General features: G+C 43.0%; 1 protein-coding gene across 3 annotated transcripts in view; it reads left to right on the forward strand.

Annotated features, from left to right (window-relative positions):
- The window catches only part of znf687b (zinc finger protein 687b), a 14,636-nt gene extending 7,783 nt beyond the window's left edge, over positions 1-6,853 (forward strand). For all 3 annotated transcript variants that reach the window (XM_023975938.2, XM_023975940.2, XM_070436321.1), the window contains 3 exons: positions 3,557-3,669; positions 3,949-4,045; positions 4,270-6,853. In XM_023975938.2, the coding sequence (XP_023831706.1) occupies positions 3,557-3,669; positions 3,949-4,045; positions 4,270-4,857 (798 nt within the window). In that variant the 3' untranslated portion in view covers positions 4,858-6,853. The remainder of the gene's footprint in view (positions 1-3,556; positions 3,670-3,948; positions 4,046-4,269) is intronic.
- Positions 6,854-20,700: the final 13,847 nt, after the last annotated feature.

Raw genomic sequence — 20,700 nt, forward strand, 5'->3', positions numbered from 1 at the left:
AACATAACACAACCCCTATGATAGGACTGGCGTCACATCCTAACTCCTCACCCAACACCCCACAACCCCCAGACAACAATAGGGAGCCAGCGCCAAAGCTATACTCAATCCCAAAATCCTCCTGGATTCTTCATTGTCCCCCCCCCCCCCTTCTCTGCAGCGAAAATGCTCCCAAAAGCAAAAGCGAAACGCGTAACCGATTAACTGCATTTAGCTGAGTTTAAATCCTTGCGAAACACAACAGAGAGGTAGTGCCCCCAAACTGGCCCCACCCTATCCCTATATAATCCACAACTTAACCAGCGGCGCTCAATAGCGGCCTGTCAAAGGTACTGCCCCTCTAAACCGACGTAACCAGTCAAAGTTCAGACACCCTTTCTTTTATTTCTATTACTAATTCTTCTACATTGTAGCAATCAATAGCTGAAACAAATCCAAAACTATTAAATACACCATATTAGGCAATACATGTATACCAAGAACATGTTAAAAAACTAATATATTGATATATTTTCGAAAATAGCCACCCTTTCAGCCTTGCATGACAGCTGCTGCCCACGACTAACTGCGGCATTACTACCTACAACTAGCTTCATTGGAAGCCTTTCAACCAGCTCCTTGAAGCGAGTTACCACCATATGCCGGAGCACTTGTATGCTGCTTTTCCTTCACTTCTGCCCCGTCCCAACTCATACCCAACCATACTCCAATTGGTTGAGCTTCAGGTGATTGTGCAGCCAAGGCCAGAGATCATTCCTGCATGCAGCCACTCCATCACTCTCCTTTAGGTCAAAATGAAGCCTTAACGCAGCCCTGGCGTAGTTGTGCTATAGCGTTCATTGTACCTGTTGAAAAACCAATGATAGTCCCATTAAGCAGCCCAAGCAAGATGGCATGGCTATCGCTGCAGGTAGCCATGCCTAGTAAAATGTGCCCTTGAATTCAAAATAGAATCACTGATAGCTTTCACCAGTAAAGCACAACCCCACACCATTACACCTCTCCATGCTCACGATAGGGAACCACACATGTGCCGAGATCAATCTCGTTCACCTACCCTGTCATCACCAAGACACAGTCGTTGGAACCCAAAAATCTCAAAAATTTGGACTCCCTCAGACCCAAAGGACAGTTTTTCCACCAGTCTAAAGTCTATATGCCCTCGTGTTTACTTGGACAAAAACCCAAGCCAAGTTTCCTTCTTCTTATTTCAGGTGATCCAAATTTAGCTTATACATTCTTTGCCATAAAATTCGATCCCATTGAAGTATTAAAAAGGTTAAATAAAAAATTGAAAGGCCGTTGACACCAGTCTCCTGGTACGGGGGGGGGGCTGCCAAACAAGTATATGGTGACGATGCTGTCACTGCTACTTGAACTCTGTGCAGGCATTTATTTGGCCAATGCCCCAAGTTACCTCGAGGCTCGGCTAACTCTAATGAACTCTTCCTCTACCAGCAGACGGAACTCTAGGCTCTTCCTTTCCCTGTGCATAGCTCCTCATGAGACACAGTCTTTCAGCAAAGCGCTTGATGCATGTTTTTTTTTAACTCACTTACAACTTTTCCGGTTTATTGACGACCTTCATGCTTTTAAAGCTCAGTAATGATTGACTGTCGTTCTAACCACTTCCCACATCACACACACATCATGACATCAGGCCACCGCGACACCACACGAACTAAGCACTCACGACCCTACCCGACCAACAGAAAAACACAAAGAAATCCACCCCACACCATGACTGACCCCACCGCCAAACCGGTCATGCTGGAGGATGTTGCAGCAGCAGAACGTTCTCCACGAGTCTCCAGACTGTCACATGTGCTCAGTGTGAACCTGCTTTCATCTGTGAAGAGCACAGGGCGCCAGTGGCGAATTTGCCAATCTTGGTTTCTCTGGCAAATGCCAAACGTCCTGCACGGTGTTGGGCTGTAAGCACAACCCCCACCTGTGGACGTCGGGCCCTCATACCACCCTCATGGAGTCTGTTTCTGACCGTTTGAGCAGACGCATGCACATTTGTGGCCTGCTGAGGGTCATTTTGCAGGGCTCTGGCAGTGCTCCTCCTGCTCCTCCTTGCCACAAAGGCAGAGGTAGCGTGGCCTGCTGCTGGGTTGTTCCCTCCTACGGCCTCCTCACTCTCCTGAGTTACTTAGCCTGTCTCCTGGTTAGCGCCTCCATGCTTCTGGACACTACGCTGAGCAGAGCGACAGCAAACTTGCTTGCCACCAGCTCGCCATTGGTGTTGCCATCTGCTGGATGAGCTGCACTACCTGAGCCACTTGTGTGGGTTGCGCGTAAGACCTCCGTCTCACCTGCTACCACTAATGACAAGCAACCGCCAGCCATTTCAAAGTGACCAAAACATCAGCCAGAAACAAAGTTGGATCAGCCTGTAGTGTGGTTTTCCACTTTAATTTTGAGTGTGACTCCAAATCCAGACCTCCATGGGTTGATACATTTGATTTCCATTGATAATTTTTGTGTGATTTTGTTGTCAGCACATTCAACTATGTAAAGAAAAAAGTATTTAATAAGAATATTTCATTCATTCAGATCTAGGATGTGTTATTTTAGTGTTCCCTTTATTTATTTGAGCAGTGTAGTAAAAATAAGTCTGATTACTTTAGTAGAATGCTATACACCGAGTGTACAAGACATTAGGAGCACTTGCACTTTCCATTACAGAGACTGACCAGGTGAAAGCTATGATCCCTTATTGATGTCACCTGTTAAATCCACTTAAATCAGTGTAGATGAAGGGGAGGAGACAGGTTAAATAATCATTTTCAAGCCTTAACACAATTGAGACATGGATTGTGTACAGTATGTGTGCCATTCAGAGGGTGAATAGGCAAAACAAAAGTTTTAAGTGCCTTTGAACGGGGTATGGTATTAGGTGCCAGGCGCACCGGTTTAAGCGTGTCAAGAACTGCAACGCTGCTGGGTAATTTCACGCTCAACAGTTTCCCGTGTGTATCAAGAATGGTCCACCACCCAAAGGACATCCAGCCAACTTGACACAACTGTGGGAAGCATTGGAGTCAACATGAACCAGCATCCCTGTGGAAYGCTTTCAACACCTTGAGTCCATGCTCTGATGAATTGAGGCTGTTCAGAGGACAACTCAATAGTAGGAAGGTGCTCCTAATGTTTTGTACACTGAGTGTATATTATCAATTATGGAAAATGTCTGACTAATTCAGCTGGGACAGGCTTTCAGTGATGCTAATCAACACCTGACACCAATGTAGTTAATTAGGAGGGTACCCTGACTGGGACTCAAACCTTGGTCCCTGTGGCTGTCACTACAAAACCATTATACCAAAAGGCTAAAATCTCTTGCTGAGGTCACTAGGTGTTTGTACCAAGGTTTAGTATTTTTACGASTTCTTGATTTGTTTTTATTTTCTTCGCTTGCCTCACTTTTCCAGGCAGAAAAAAATCTGTTATACAGTAAATAAAATGTGTATGCTCGAAGTGTAATGTCACACACAGGGAGGTTACGAAAGGACTCACCCTCTCTTATTTCCTTGTGTATCTGCCTCTGTAGGCTATGAAGAAGTTCCTATGTCGTGTGTGTGAGAGCTCCTTCTGCACCTCTTCCAGCCTGCGGCGCCATGTACGGGTCATCCACGAGGGCAACAAGAGAGTCTTCCACTGCCAGTGAGTGAACCCCATACTCATCTATACATCCACAAAAGCACCCTATTTGGTTCCCTGTAGCTCAGATGGTAGAGCATGGATAGTGGGTTCAATTCATGGGACCACCCATACATTCTGCTAAATGGCATATATTATATTTGAAAATGTCTGTAAGAGTGGATGGGACAAGACAATTAGCAGGGACATTTAGAATGTTATGTTCAGTCTAATATCAGCCCACCTAGGTAAAGTGTACAGCATCCTCAGAGCCTCTGTGTATACATACTTGTGTGTTTGCAGATATTGCACCGAGGGCAAGCGGACCTTCAGCAGTCGGCTCATACTGGAGAAGCATATCCAGGTCCATCATCACGGGGTCAGATCCACTGACGGACAGGTCAGTTAGAATCCATTCTTCTTTCCATTACTTGGTGGGGGTACATTTCAGTCTCAGTCATAATTGGACAACTGTACTCTTGTTTCCTGTGTGCTCTCTGCAACTTTGGTCTATAATGTTACCCATTGTGTAGTGACTTGGATCTGAATATGTTAAACCAAAAATCAAGATAAGGCTTTTTGAACATTCTCTCTTTTTCCCATCGCCCCTCTGTCCCCCTGCAGGGCCCTCAGACCAGGAAGCGTTCAGCACCGGGTAAGGGACCAGGCAGCTCGTCTGAAGCTGACGGGGAGGGGGGTCCACCAGGGGACGAGGAAGGGGGTGGCACGGACAGCGGAGAGGCCACAGAGGAGGGGGGCGAGGAGGGCTGCAGTCCCGTGAAGAGAACTCGAGCGTCAGCGCCTCCCGAGCCCGAGGAGGCCGACAACGTGTTCCACTGCGTGCCGTGCGGCTTTGCCACAGAGGATGCCGCCGAGTTCCAGCGCCACATCCCGCAGCATCGCGCCGATGCCGCCTCCTTCCAGTGCCTGCAGTGTGGCGTGTGCTTCGCCTCGGCCGGCTCCCTGGGACGCCACCGTTTCATCACCCACCGCGTGAGAGACCCCCAGGGGGAGTCCGATCGCAGGCCGCCGCGCACCCCTTCTTCCCCGGACGGCTCACCCTCCTCCCCCCTGGAGGGAGAGGACGGGAAGGGGAGTATGAGCTGCAGGGTGTGCAGGCGGCGCTTCAACAGGGCCTCCGACCTTAACACCCACTTGAGGACCCACGGCATGGCTTTCATCACCGCCCACAAGACGGACAAGCCCCAGTAGATTGAAGCTGCCCCTAGATGCTGATCCTGGGTCAGTTTTGCATTTCCCCCACTAATGTTTAAGGTTAGGATTGGAGGAGAGGAAGCTGATCCTAGATCTGTAACTCTGGGAAACTTCACCCCAGAGCCGGACAAGCCCCAGTATGGAGAGGGGTGAGGCCTCGGAGTGACGGACAGGCCTGGGAGATGAGGGGTTTTGACTTGGAATCATTCTTGGGTAGCTGAATTTAGATGGATAAAAGCAGACCCAGATCTACTTCTGTGCTGTTTTGAGCCAACTGAGCTCTGTGTTTCTTTGTCACTAACTGTGCAGTTATACTCGCATGCTGAGCATCATACTGAGCAGTGGACTGGACACGCATGGGGATGGGAGTTCTGAGGGTCAAGACCACCTGATCATAGCATTTACATAAGCCATATGTGTCCATCATCTACTTATTATTTTTCTGCTTTTAATATTGTTGTGTCTCTGTATCTTCATGTGAACCATACTATATTTTCTACATGCGTTTCCTTCTGTATTGTATTTTTTTCACATTTGTCCATGTCTTTCTTACTAATTTCCTTATCCGAGCCATGTGTCTTGAAAGGTATTCTGTCTGTCTTGCATTGCATTGTCAAACTCACATCCACACAGAGACACTGTACAAAGAAAGCACTCCTTTGGTTGGTCCTAGATCAGTTTCTATGGGTCCATCTCTTTAGTGAGGGCTGGATAAAACTGTTCTCAAATCAGTAACCTTAGAAGTATCTGAAACAAAAAAGGAGTATTTGGAGAGTTTTAAACACTGATTTTAAGTACTAATAACATTGTTCTGTTTATTTATATGAAACACATTATTGTTGTTGTTTGTGGAAGTCATTTGCCACCAATCTTATATCAAGATTAAATGGTAAAAGTAGTTTGAAATGGATGCCACAGACAGTGAAAGGTGAGATTTATATCTGTGTTCCATACACATTTCTGTAGGAGATGAGGTTGCATAGATTATTGTAACCCGTCTTATTGAGTGGTACATTGTGTCGTCAAAATTGTAGCTGGGACGAGAGATTTCACCTGTGGTGCACATGGGTGTATGTTGTGCTGTAAATACATCTTATACACTAAAAGAAAGCTTTTGGGTTTTAATTCTTACGAAAATGTGAWTTTAAGTATAGTATTTGTACTCGTAACAATTGTATTTAATTTTTTTTTCAATTTGAAACATTTTTATGGAAAGTAGCTAGCTATATTGTCACTCACAATTAAGTAGAGGGAAAATGTGAGGGGCTGTATTTTTTTTGTTTGTTGTATTTTTCTCCCCAATTTCGTGGTATCCAATTGGTAGTAGTTACAGTCTTGTCTCGTCGCTGCAACTCCCGTACGGACTCGGGAGAGGCGAAGGTCGAGAGCCATGCGTCCTCCGAAACACAACCCAACTCCCATCCAACCCGGAAGCCAGCCGCACCAATGTGTCGGAGGAAACACTGTATACCTGGCGACCGTGTCAGCGTGCACTGCGCCCGGCCCGCCACAGGAGTCACTAGTGCGCGATGAGACAAGGATATCCCTGCCGGCCAAACCCTCCCCTAACCCGGACGACGCTGGGCCAATTGTGCGCTGCCCCATGGGTCTCCCGGTCGCGACAGAGCCTGGACTCGAACCCAGAATCTCTAGTGGCACAGCTAGCACTGCAATGCAGTGCCTTAGACCACTGCGCCACTCAGGAGGCCCTGTATTGTGATTTAATGATGTGTACGAACGTTTATCTCTTTGGTATGATTGTTTTCTAACTGCAGAATCCATGCTTGCTGTACCCCACTTTCTTATGTATCTGTCTCAAAAACCTCGTCATGTGAAGAAAGCCTTTTTTTAAAAATTTTGCCCCGATATATTTATATTAGAGAAATAATGATTCCACAAGCTTCATTTTATTATTTTCCATTATGACTAGTCTGCTTGCTGAATTCCCATACAGTTTTTGTGCCGTTTCAAAATAAATGTGTGTAAAGGAGAACTTTACTTCTGTCCAGTCTTTGAATAAGCGTTATAGAACTGTTTAGAGTATGGCATGAAATATTTAATTTAGGCAAGTTTACATTATGTACAACAATTTTATACAGAAGTACATTCCTCTGTTCATAATCTTGACACAAACAGTACTACCTTTGCAAGACACTAATCTTATACTACAGTCCTTTGGGATATAACTGTTCAAAATCCCAAATGCCACCATTGGATTCTCCCCTTTCACATGATGGTCCCATTAAGTCTGTCCTTTTAGGGTGTATTTTTCTTCTTTTCTGGATGTACCCCCTCTAGCTCCACTATAGTACTACTTAATTTGTTTTTAGAGGTATCTTTACTATTTATATTTGACAACCTTTACTTCACTACATTCCTAAAGAAAATGATGTACTTTTTACTCCATAGATTTTCCCTGACACCCAAAAGTACTCGTTACATTTCGAATGCTTAGCAGGATAGGAAAATTGTCCAATTCATGCACTTATCAAGAGAACATCTGGTAATCCCTACTGCCTCTGATCTGACGGACTCACTAAACATGTACGTAGTTTGTAAATTATGTTGGAGTGTACCGCTGGCTATCCTTAAATAATAAAAAAGAAAATGGTGCTGTCTGTTTGCTTAATATAAGGAATGTGAAATGATTTATACTTTTACTTTTGATACTCAGCTATTACATTTACTTTTGATACTTAAAGTATATTTAAAACCAAATACATTTAGACTTTTATTCAAGTATTATTTTACTTGGTGACTCACTTTTGAGTGATTTTCTATTAAGGCATCTTTACTCAGGTATGTCAGTTGGGTACTTTTTSCACTACTAGATTCTAGTATTGTATATTTTGATATTCTACATTTTGTCCTTATTCCCTTACCATAGTAATGCAGGCCGACGGTGGCAGCAGCCATATAGGTAGTATCTGGAAGAAGACATAGAAAGGTAGGCGTCCAAGGATGCCTGCCCAGAAAGCAGAGGCTGAGAGACACTGCAGGGTTCAGGTGAGCACCTTTGAGAGAACAATACAACCACTATTTGAGCATGTATTAATTATTTTGTCATCCACATCTACAGTGCATTCAGAAAGTATTCAGACCCCTTGACCTTTTCTACATTTTGTTACACGACAGCCTTATTCTATACCCTATAATGGCAAAGCGAAAACAGGTTTTTAAATTTTGGGGGGCAAATTTATAAAACAAAAAACTATACCTTATTTACATAAGTATTCAGACCCTTTGCTATGAGACTAAACATTTTGCTCAGGTGCATACTGTTTCCATTGATCATCCTTGAGATGTTCAATGTTCAAACACCATAGTGCCACAAAGCTCATCACTAAGCTAAGGACCCTGGGACTAAACACTTCCCGCAACTGGATCCTGGACTTCCTGACAGGCTGCCCCCAGGTGGTAACAACACATCTGCCACGCTGATCCTCAACACTGAGGCCCCTCAGGGGTGTGTGCTTAGTCCCCTCCTGTAATCCATGTTCACCCACGACTGCGTGGYCAACCACGACTCCAACACCATCATTAAGTTTGCTGACGACACAACAGTGGTAGGTCTGATCACCGACAACGATGAGACAACCATGTTTTTCTACGAAAGATCAAAAACCCTTAACCCTAATATTTATCCAAGTTGTCACCATCATTGTGAAGCCCTTGCTATATTTTTGCTTTGACAGTCATTTCTGAATATTATTTATTTAATGTGATTAGTGATTAATTTACACCTGTCCCTCATTTTACATCCAACCCTGCTATATGAAATATACTCAAATTTGAATATGGTGAAACTATTCCTTTTAAAATATTTTTTTWAATTAAAGAAACACTGAACATATAATACTCAATCAAATGTATTTATAAAGCCCTGCTGATGTCACAAAGTGCTGTACAGAAACCCAGCCTAAAACCCCAAACAGCAAGCAATGCAGGTGTAGAAGCACGGTGGCTAGGAAAAACTCCCTAGAAAGAGAAGAACCTAGGACGAAACCTAGAGAGGAACCAGGCTATGAGGGGTGGCCAGTCCTCTTCTGGTGGAGATAACAGAACATGGCCAAGATGTTCAAATGTTCATAGCAGGGTCAAATAATAATAATCACAGTGGTTGTCGAGGGTGCAACAGGTCAGCACCTCAGGAGTAAATGTCAGTTGGCTTTTCATAGCCGTTCATTCAGAGTATCTCTACCGCTCCTGCTGTCTCTAGAGAGTTAAAAATAGCAGGTCTGGGACAGGTTAACAGGTCAGGGTTCCATAGCCGCAGGCAGAAGATTTTAAACGAGCAGCAGCACGGCCAGGTRGACTGGGGACAGAAAGGAGTCATCAGACCAGGTAGTACTGAGGCATGKTCCTAGGACTCAGGTCCTCCGAGAGAATTAGAGAGARCATACTTAAATTCACACAGGACACCGGATAAGACAGGAGAAATACTCCAGATATAACAGACTGACCCTAGCCCCCGACACAAACTACTGCAGCATAAATACTGGAGGCTGAGACAGGAGGGGTCGGGAGACACKGTGGCCCCATCCGACGATACCCTGGGACAGGGCCAAACAKGCAGGATATAACCCCACCCACTTTGCCAAAGCACAGCCCCCACACCACTAGAGGGATATCTTCAACCACCAACTTACCATCCTGAGAAAAGGCCAAGTATAGTCCACAAAGATCTCTGCCACGGCACAACCCAAGGGGGGGCAGACAGGAAGATCCACGTCATTGACTCAACACACTCAAGTGACGCACCGCTCCTAGGGACGGCATGGAAGAGCACCAGTAAGCCAGTGACTCAGCCCCTGTAATAGGGTTAGAGGCAGAGAATCCCAGTGGAGAGAGGAGAACAAGCCAGGCAGAGACAGCAAGGGTGGTTCGTTGCTCCAGTGCCTTTCCGTTCACACCTTCACACTCATGGGCCAGACTACACTCAATCATAGGACCTACTGAAGAGATGAGTCTTCAATAAAGACTTAAAGGTTGAGACAGAGTCTGCGTCTCTCACATGGGTCTCTCACATGCCTCCAGCTGTTTGCTTAGATATTCTAGGGACAGTAAGAAGCCTGCGTCTTGTGATCGTAGCGTACGTGTAGGTATGTACGGCAGGACCAAATCGTAAAGATAGGAGCAAGCCCATGTAATGCTTTGTAGGTTAGCAGTAAAGATCTTGAAATCAGCCCTTGCCTTAACAGGAAGCCAGTGTAGAGAGGCTAGCACTGGTAATATGATCAAATGTTTTGGTTCTAGTCTTTAGTTTATTTAGTGCTTTATCCGGGTAGCCGGAAAGTAGAGCATTGCAGTAGTTAACCTAGAAGTGACAAAAGCATGGATACATTTTATTTTTATTTTTGGACAGAAAGTTTTTGATTTTGCAATGTACGTAGATGGAAAAAAGCTGTCCTTGAAACAGTCTTGATATGTTCGTCAAAGAGAGATCAGGGTCCAGAGTAAGCAGAGGTCCTTCACAGTTTATTCGAGAGACTGTCAATATTGTCAGATTCAACAGAAGATCTCTTTGTTTCTTGGGACCTAGAACAAGCATCTCTGTTTTGTCCGAGTTTAAAAGTAGAACATTTGCAGCCACCACTTCATTATGTCTGAAACACAGGCTTCCAGGGAGGGCAATTTTGGAGCTTCACCATGTTTTCATTGAAATTTACAGCTGTGTGTCATCTGCATAGCAGTGAAAGTTAACATTATGTTTTTCCGAATGACATCACCAAAGAGGTAAATATATTGTGAAAACAATAGTGGTGCTAAAACGGAACCTTGAGGAACACCGAAATTTACAATTGATTTGTCAGAGGACAAACCATCCAGAGACAAACTGATATCTTTCCGAAAGATAAGATCTAAACCAGGCCAGAACTTGTCCGTGTAGACCAATTTGGGTTCCAATCTCTCCAAAAGAATGTGGTGATCGATGGTATCAAAAGCAGCACTGAGGTCTAGGAGGACGAGGACAGTGCAGATCCTGGGGCTGACGCCATTAAAAGGTCATTTACCACCCTTAGCAAGTGCAGTCTCAGTGCTATGATGGGGTCTAAAACCAAGACTGAAGCGTTTCGTATACATTGTTTTTCTTCAGGAAAGCAGTGAGTTGCTGCGCAACAGCTTTTTCAAAAGATTTTGAGAGGAATGGGAGATTCGATATGGGCCGATAGTGTTTTATATTTTTATATTTTCTGGGTCAAGGTTTGGCTTTTTCAAGAGGAGGCTTTATTACTGCCACTTTTAGTGCGTTTGGTACACATCGGGTGGATAGAGAGCCGTTTATTATGTTCAACATAGGAGGTCCAAGCACAGGAAGCAGGCTCTTTCAGTAGTTTAGTTGGAATAGGGTTCAGTATGCAGCTTGAAGGTTGAGAGGCCATGATTATTTAATCAATGTGTCAAGAGATATAGTACTAAAAAACTTGTGTCTCCCTTGATCCTAAGGTCCTGGCAGAGTTGTGCAGACTCAGAGACAAACACTTGAGGCTTTGGAGGAATAACCAGATTTAAAGAGGAGTCCGTAATGGCTTTCTAATGATCGATGATCTTTTCCTCAAAGAAAGTTATGAATCTATCACTGCAATAGAAGTGAGGCCAGATACCATCCTCTTTTGGGGAATGCCTGCTTTTGTTAGAGCTTTGCTGAACGTATCAAAAAATGCGACTGCATCTAGGGTAATTCGCAAGTTTAACTTGATTCCTCAGTTTGGTGGCTACTGATTTTGCGTACTCTGAAGTCCTTGGGTAAAGTGGAGGGGTCTGGAAGGGCATCTAGGAATCTTTGGGTTGTCCGAGAATTTATAGCACGACTTTTGATGATCCTTGGTTGGGCTCTGAGCAGATTATTTGTTGCGATTGCAAACGTAATAAAATGGTGGTCCGATAGTCCAGGATTATGAGGAAAAACATTAAGATCCACAACATTTATTTCATGGGACAAAACTAGGTCCARAGTATGACAGTGGCAGTGAGTAGGTCCGGAGACAAGTTGGACAAAACCCACGGAGTCGATGATGGCTMCAAAAGCCTTTTGGAGTGGGTCTGTGGACTTTTCCATGTGAATATTAAAGTCACCAAAAAATGTTATATTATCTGCCATGACTACAAGGTCCGATAGGAATTCAGGGAACCCAGTGAGGAACGCTGTATATGKCCCAGGAGGCCTGTAAACAGTAGCTATAAAAAGTGATTGAGTAAGCTGCATAGATTTCATGACTAAAAGCTCAAAAGAAGAAAAGTAATTCTATTTTTTGTGAAATTGCAATTTGCAATGTTAGCAACACGCTCCGGGCGATGTGGCGGGGGATATGGTCACTAGTGTACAGCAGGAGGTGAAGGCCTCATTTAACACAGTACAAATTCATCAGGCTTTAAGCATGTTTAGGTCAGGCCAATCACATCAAGATTTATGATCAGTGATAGTTCATTGACTATAATACCTTGGAAGTTAGGGATCTAACATAAGTACCCTATTTTGAGGATGTGACGTTATCACTATCTATATGAATGAGAAGGAGAGGTCTTATCAGTGAGATGCTAAAGCGAACACCGCCATGTTTAGTTTTCGTGCCCAACCTAGGTTCCCCGAGGGCAAAGAAGAAGCACGTTTTCAATGGGATAGTGAGCTGACTACAACTGACTGGTTCTAGCGGCAGACTCCACTAAGCTGGCACGCTGCTACCAGCCTGCTGCCTGCCTGCACCCTACTCCTCATTGTGGAGTGTTATATATAATAATATACTCTAGCTTATGCATACATCATAACCATATCTACATATATAATGAAAAAACCCATACATAATAGCTTGTGCATACAGTACCATTGGGTTATGCTAACTCATGGTCAGACTTATGTTAACTTTAGATCACTCCTGTTTTAAGTGTCTCTGGCTGCGTTAGAGACTGTGTGTGACCCATAGGTTAAAAAGCCTTTACAGACACACACCCATGACTAAAACACCAAGATTGCTGAGGACCGAACAGGACTACCCCCATTGTCACAAAACTGCTGACCGCACAAAACAGTTTGAAGCGCCAAAATCTAAACCGCCTGACTTAAGTAATGCTCACACCATATAAACTCAGGAAACCCCCTAGCCATCTCATGATCCTGGACACAGCAAAAGAGTTTACATCGCATGAACCCAAAACACGATTTCTCCCTCTCTACTCGGTCGGTGCAAGACGCAGACGGACTCTGGCTGTGCAACAATGGGGCCTAATGTTCTGCTGAGAGGCAGGCCCGCCTCAACTCATTCAACCGGACCAGTCAGAAAGAAGCAGAAACTACAGAATCAACCAAACATCATATTATGTTATAAAACCTATATTTTCACCCTATGTTTAAGGGCCTTCTCTGCTAGTTCGCCTCTGAGCCTAAAAGAACGAGTCCGTGCAAACGCTTGAAAAGATATCATTTGACTCAGAGAAAAACTGCTTTACTATATCTATCCACCCTGTCCAGCGTTTGACCTGGTCTCCTTCTCATGTAATGATCATCAAGCAAAACTTGGTAGCAGAGGATTGTTTCAAACGACTGAATTCCGATCCATAATGAGTTTGATGTGAGAAGGGACAAGTCCAAGAACAGATTTACGGACGACGGGTGAACCTGTCTTCAGGAAGCCGTCGGTGATTCCATGCCTCAGGAAACTTGATAGAAGTACTTCAACATAAACGGTAAGCAGAACCTGTTAATCAAAATCTGCATATTGTATTAGTCCATTTTCCAAAATTTCGACAGTAAGTACTGGGCGTGAGTATGATTTAACTGTTAAATTCTATAGATATTTTGACACTTGAAGGCATGGTTAAAAGATATCTTAACAAATACAGAATCAAGTGCATTCAGTTAAAACTGGGCTTCAATTAAATGGTTAGTTTTTAATTAAAGTGCATTCAGTAAATCTGGGTTTGATAATAGTTGTTTGTTGATCAAGTGCATTCAGTAAACCTGGGCTAATAAATATTGGTTTTAATTAAGTGCATTCAGTAAATCTGGGCTTTGATAAATAGTTGTTTGTTGATCAAGTGGGCATTCAGTAACACCTGGGCTTAAATTAAAATGTTTAGTTTTAATAGTGCATTCAGTAAACTGGCCTTAATTAAATGTTAGTTTAATTAAGTGCATCAAGTAAACTCTTGGCTTGATAAATGTTGTTTGTTGTCAATGTGCATTCAGTAAACCTGGGCCTTAATTAAAATATTGGTTTTAATTAAGTGCATTCAGTAAAACCTGGGCTTGGTCAAATGTTTGTTTGTTTGTTTGTCAAGATGTTGCATTCAGTAAACCTTGGGCTTAATTAATATTGGTTTTAATTAAGTAGGCTTCAGTAAAACCTGGGCTTTGGTCAACATGTTTGTTGTAATTGAATGGATTCAGTAAAGCCTTGGGCTTGACCTAATGTGGGACGTCCCACGAGACCGATTGGAACATTCACATAAATGACATAAGCGACCGACGAGCGATAACAAAAATTCTGTAAACCCCTGTATAAAATTATTTGCCGCTGTACTGAGGACTGACTTTGCGGTTTTCCCTGTTAGAGCGCTATTGGTACCGTCCAAGAGGGTTAAATTAATCTGACAATTATTTGTAGAACCGTTTTGAACATCTAAACTATTTTTTCATATTCCAATAACACGACCTTAGACGTTGTCCATTACATACTCATCCTTTGTGTGCGAGGTTGATACACAAGAGATTTAAGTCTGTGTCTGACCGCGAATTCAGTCTCTGGTTCGTGACCAGATGACGGGCTGAAGTATACAAGATAGACTGAATAAGAACTACACAACGCCTAGTATGTAATATACAAGACAGAAGAGGGACAGAATGGCACACTCACAATGCCCAAACTTCAAGTTTAATGATTCTAGACCAAAGATGCAGGAATAGAGCGGGGGAAAAAGAACAGTAAAAAAACATGAAGAAGTATGGGAGAGAGTAAGCTGAAATGGACACAGGCAGGTTACCTTAGCGGGGGTCCCGCCATCTAAAGGGACAACTCCAGGGCTAGCAGAAAGAATTAGAGGAAAAGCGGTAAAAGAGGCAACAGAAGCGAGACGGAGAAGAACAAGATGCACTTATTTAGAAAGAGGGAACCAACATCGAGAGGAGGTGAGGCAAGAGTTGAGAATACGGGAACTTGCGATAGAGGAGACCTAGAAGAGCACTCCATATAAAACCAGACATGATGGGTGTGTGGGGTTGAGGCAAATACCAAACGGCGAAGGGAATGCCAAGTCAGTCGTTATAGATGGCACAAAACACACGAAACTAATACCCAGGTATGGAGCATCTAAAGACAAATCAGTGATCTGCAAAATGGCTCACATTTCAGTAACAACACCTAAGACACGTGGTGGAAAAGAAAGATTTTTGGCCATAACCACAAGATTCGGTTCTGTGTACCCCCCCGGTCCCAAGGTCTGGTGGAGACGCCAAACCAACGTAAGAAAGCTAAGATAGCTAAAGCATTGGTGCAGGTACGAAGTTGACAATGGGTGAAGCCCGTGCCTCTGTGCGTTGATGGCCATGAGAGCCTCAACCAGGAGCAGGCACCCATCTCTCTCTCATGAATAATAATTGGAGAGTCATGCCTGTCCACCAAGAGAGGGAGGTCATATGCCCGCTCTTGAGTACAACAAATTGTAATGTCTGATTAATGTGAAGAAACACATTGACGGAACCTCTGCAGCCTCCTCTCCCGTTCGCAAGGTCCAAGAGGGGGGAGCTGCCGGGAGACACGCCACCCAAGAAGGTGAAAGTTGGTGACGGGTGAGGGTTAAAGTCCACAAAAGAAAGTGGCTGAACCCAGGTGGACTGGACCGTACGAAGTAAGGAGATTACTTCACACTCCTGTCCCAGGTCAAAGGGTAAAATCAAGGCCACCTTGGCACCACCTTACACACTGCACTCACGCCCCAATTTCTTCCACGAAACACTGAACTGAGGTCAGAAGCTGATAGTTGAGCAGCCTAAATTCCGTCGAAGGGAGTTCTGGTTGAATCGCTGGTGACATAACGAACAAACTGAGGAACATTCAATTTATAACTTATTTAGGTTTAAATTTACAGACCAATGTATGTATTGTATTGGGATTGGCTGCATCATAAAAATTTTGCGCAAGTCATATGTAAGTTTACACATTTGAGTGGAGAAAGTGAGAAGTGATTTTACTTTACCGATAGTTTTAGTGCAAACATAGAATGTTTGGCCTACAGAGCATGAATAAGACAGTTATTTTGTATTATATTGCTACTAATTTTCTGAAGTATCTTGCCTAGACACAGGAGTGATTTGTTTGTTGGTAACCGGCGTAAAACAACGTCATTAGGTGAATACACCGATTTACGTTACTCGAATGGATTCGGTCCTTGTTCAGGTAAATTATTTTCTATACTTCTGGAGTATGGTTTTGATTAAGAGATGTTGATTGCGCGTTCCAAATTACTATCAGATCAAACCTTTGTTGATAATTTGGGTTTGGTTTATCGACCCGTACCTATGCCTGGTGCAGTTACGTCAACAATGAATTTTAGATTCGTTGAAAGTTGCTGTCGTTCTGAACACAGGTTGAGCGCTAGTAACGCATATCTTTATTTTGACACTATACTAATCTATTTGAATAAAATTACTAAAACCTGTTAATTAACATTTGATAATGATGGCAAATCCATATATTTAACCACTAACTTTGACTTTAGCATTGGGTAATTATAGGAGAAAACGGGGATACAATTTGCTACTTTCCCACCGGGTGTGGCCGTATTTAAATATGCCTGAGAATAATTGGTTGGGTCATTTAAGGAAAATGGTGTGCATATAGTCCTTTTAGTTAACTTTTCAAAGTTCTGCTAAAAGTTATTGGTTTTTGTTTAGAGTAACACCGAGGAATCGAACAATAAGTAAACGTATTCTAAACGTGATCTGTTTCATTAATGTGGAACAATGGACCGGCCCGCAAACATTGGTCATGGCTGTGTCAGGGAATTTTAAAAGGGACAGTAACTGTTTATCACAGTTGTGTGAATGAGTTACATGAAACATCGGGGAAATTTTCAAACGAATGTATTGGAGGTATATCATAATTATTTAGATTTTGTTTGTTGTAGTAGTAAGAGTTGGGTTAAGGGTTTCCGTGTTCCCAGAGAAAGATATCTTAAAGGAGTACACTCATAGTATATATTAGGAGGATTAATTTTCTGAGTTTTATTTGGACAAGGGATTTTTTTTTCTAAGATAAGGGTTCTTTTGGTATGTCTAAGAGCTTGTAGGAACACGACTGTAAGGGGGTGGTGCTAAACCTTTGACCGTCCTTTTCAATTGCATTTTCCTGTGTTTGATCACCCAGGGGGGTGATGTAGTGAGGATAATTACAGGTGTTGTGTCATTTTGGGAAGTACTAGTTTTTGAGGTAAATTAATTGGACCTATTATTGATTTGGTATCTACAACTGGGAAAAATCCCCATTTGTCATTAATGAATAAATGGCAAGGAGATATGAATACATTGAGGGTTGAACGGGAGAATATTTTAAGCCAATTAGGGGCCGGAAATACATAAACATTTAAAATCATTAATGAAAGACATAAGTTTCAGTTCTTAGGAGTGGTACTTGACTGTTGACTAAGGTATCCACACTGGTAAGAACCGATATATTAATTCATTGATTAGTTGACTCCTTGGGGGAAAAAAGCTTATTAGTAAGAAAGGCTTTGATAGGTTAGGCATTTGTTTTGGCCATTAGAAGATTTTTTATTTAAATAGTATTAAAATTATTGATAGGATAGAGATAGGGTTTATTAGGTTATGTAAGGACTTTAAGATGACAGCTATAGACATGTTGTTATTTTAAATCCATGATTTTTAGATTAAGTCAAATAGGTGAGACACTTAGTTTTAATATTGCTAAAGGAACACATAGTTTGTTATTGATCTTATTAGAAAAAGGCAGACAGATGGTGTCTAACCCCGCGACTGTTGAGAACCTTGAAGGTTTTGAGAGCAGAGTGGGGAGGGTGGACCAGGAAATGAGCAAGGTAGGCTGTGAAATAAGATAGGAGAGAAAGGTTTTAACATATATAAGGCACAGATAGATTTTAAAGTAGATAAGTCATTGACAGATAATTGAAAAAGGAATAGGATATGAATGGGACAATTGTGGAAAATGAAAGGTAAGTTCCTTTCATGTTTAATGTAGAAGCATAAAATATTTTACTAAATCTTACCTAAGTCATTAATTAGAGTAGGTAAAGGTTGTGTATATGGACCAAGAGCCAGGTATCACAGGGGATGGGTACATTGTGGTCTAGGATAGGATGGGCCTATTGGATAATAAACTAATTTAAAATAAAAATTTCTAAGCTAGTAAATAGGCATAGAAGTAAATAAGTACATCGATAGTACAACTGGAGAAACTGTTTGTTAAACCAACCTGTATGTCCAATTTATAGCATTACAGGGGAATTTAAAGGAGAAGGTGATTCACTCGACCTGGGGCATATCGCACTTGGAGGGTGAGACACACTTGACACTGCGAATGATCACAGAGTTAAGGAGAAGAACCGTTGCTTATAGAGCTCGGGGATCAACTCCTTTAATGAAGAATCCCTGACCCCGACCTCTCAAACACTGTGTACGTTCATAGAAGTGAAAGTGTTGCTTGATCTCTGCTGATGATGTGTTTCTTGGGAGAGGATGGGGCTTTAGACAGGACTGCTTGAAGTCTGAGGCTGTCTGATTAGGATACGATGGGGGTGTTACCATCACAGTACTGCCAGAACCACACCCAGTTCCAACGGACCAGGGTTCAGCCGCCTCCTCCACCACTTCAAGACCAAGTCCCACACCACCACCTAGCTCTCCAATCCAGTACAGGTAATAATGTGAAAGACATCTCAGATAGTGACCAATTGGGAACTGAAACTGGTTAAGAGGGTAGGGAGAATATGTGGTTGGCCTACAAAACACTTAATAGAAAGGACTGTGTCGTATGTGGACATGCCAAACCTATTCTGGCTGCTCACCCATTTGCCCTAAGCAATGGGAAAGGTTGGATGTGCATATTGGAAATTTTCTATTATAATAAGCCAAATTCAACCTGTGTAAAACTCTGAGTCTTGTGTTCCAGAAGTCCCTCCCACAAGACACCATGGGGGGTTAAGGCATATGGGGGATATTACAGCTGTATCACTGGTACAGGTAGAGGTATAGACTATGGGAGGCTCCCTACTACTGCCTGCATCACTAATGTCACTATTAACTAGAGGTGTTGCTGATGTATGGTGGATGTGTGGACCTGCCAGGCGTTGACCCCCATTTTGAAAGGAGATTGTCAGGGCACATGTGCTTTGGCCAGTCTGATAACAAATTGACTATTATTGAGGTTGCAGCTAACCACTCCTGGGATCTGCACATGACACAAAGGCTCAAATATTCAGTTCTGCTTTTCTGATGTATCAAATACTTATGTCATGCAATAAAATAAAATGCAAATTAATTATTTAAAATCATACAATGTGATTTTCTGGATTTTTGTTTTAGATTCCGTCTCTCACAGTTGAAGTGTACCTATGATAAAAATTACAGACCTCTACATGCTTTGTAAGTAGGAAAACCTGCAAAATCGGCAGTGTATCAACATACTTGTTCTCCCACTGTACATAACATATCTACATATATATGAACATACATATAGCTTGTGCATACAGTACCATTGGGTTAGCTAACTCAATGGTCAGACTAGTTAACCTTTAGATAACTCCTGTTTTAGTGTCATCTGGCTGCGTTAGAGACTGTGTGTGACCATAGGATTAAAAGCTTGTACAACACACCCCATGACTAAAACACAAGATTGCTGAGGCACCGAACAGGATACCCCATTGTCACAAAACTGCTGACCGCAAAAACAGTTATGAAGCGCCAAACTAAACGCCTGACTTAAGTAATTGCTCACATCCATATAACTCAGGAAACCCCTAGCCCATCTCATGACTCCTGGACACACAAAGAGTTTACATCGCATGAACCCAAACACACATTTCACTCCCCTCTCTACTGGTCGGGTGCCAAGAGCAGAGGACTCTGCTGTGCACCAATGGGGCTACTGTTCTGGCTAGAGCAGGCCCGCCTCCACTCTTCACCGACCAGTCAGAAGAGCAGAACTACCAGAATCAACCAACATCATATTATGTATAAAACCTAATGCACGCTATGTTTAGGGACTCTCTTCTGCTAGTTCCCTCTGAGCTAAAAGAACGAGTCCGTGCACGCTTGAAAAGATATATTTTGACTCAGAATAAACTGCCTTAACTATATCTAAATCCACCCTGTCCAGCGCTTTGACTTGGTCTCCTTCTCATGTAACTGATCATCAACAGGTGCTAGGGGAGTTAGAGCCCAAGTCTATGTTTGTAGATCAGATGAGAGCACCCCTCCAGCTAGGATGGAGTCCGTCACTCAACAGGCCAGGCTTGGTCCTGTTTGTGGGTGAGTCCCAGAAAGAGGGCCAATTATCTACAAATTCTATCTTTTGGGAGGTGGCATAAAACAGTTTTCAACCAGCGATTGAGATGTGAGACTCTGCTGTAGAGCTCATCGCTCCCSCTAACTGGGAGCAGTGTTGCCAATTTAGCGACTTTGTCGTTATATTTGGCGAGTATTCAGACCCCTCTAGCGACACATTTTCAAAAAAGAGACTAGTRACAAATCTAGCGACTTTTTCTGGTGTTATTGGAGACTCTGACGTGAAAGCACGTATTGTTCTTACTCTTCTCAACGAGCAGCGGGTGCTGCCGTGGGCCTCACAGGCGGCCCAGTCCTCGCGCAGCTGT

This window comes from Salvelinus sp. IW2-2015, linkage group LG31, assembly GCF_002910315.2.
Source record: "Salvelinus sp. IW2-2015 linkage group LG31, ASM291031v2, whole genome shotgun sequence".
Taxonomy (NCBI): Eukaryota; Metazoa; Chordata; class Actinopteri; order Salmoniformes; family Salmonidae; genus Salvelinus; species Salvelinus sp. IW2-2015.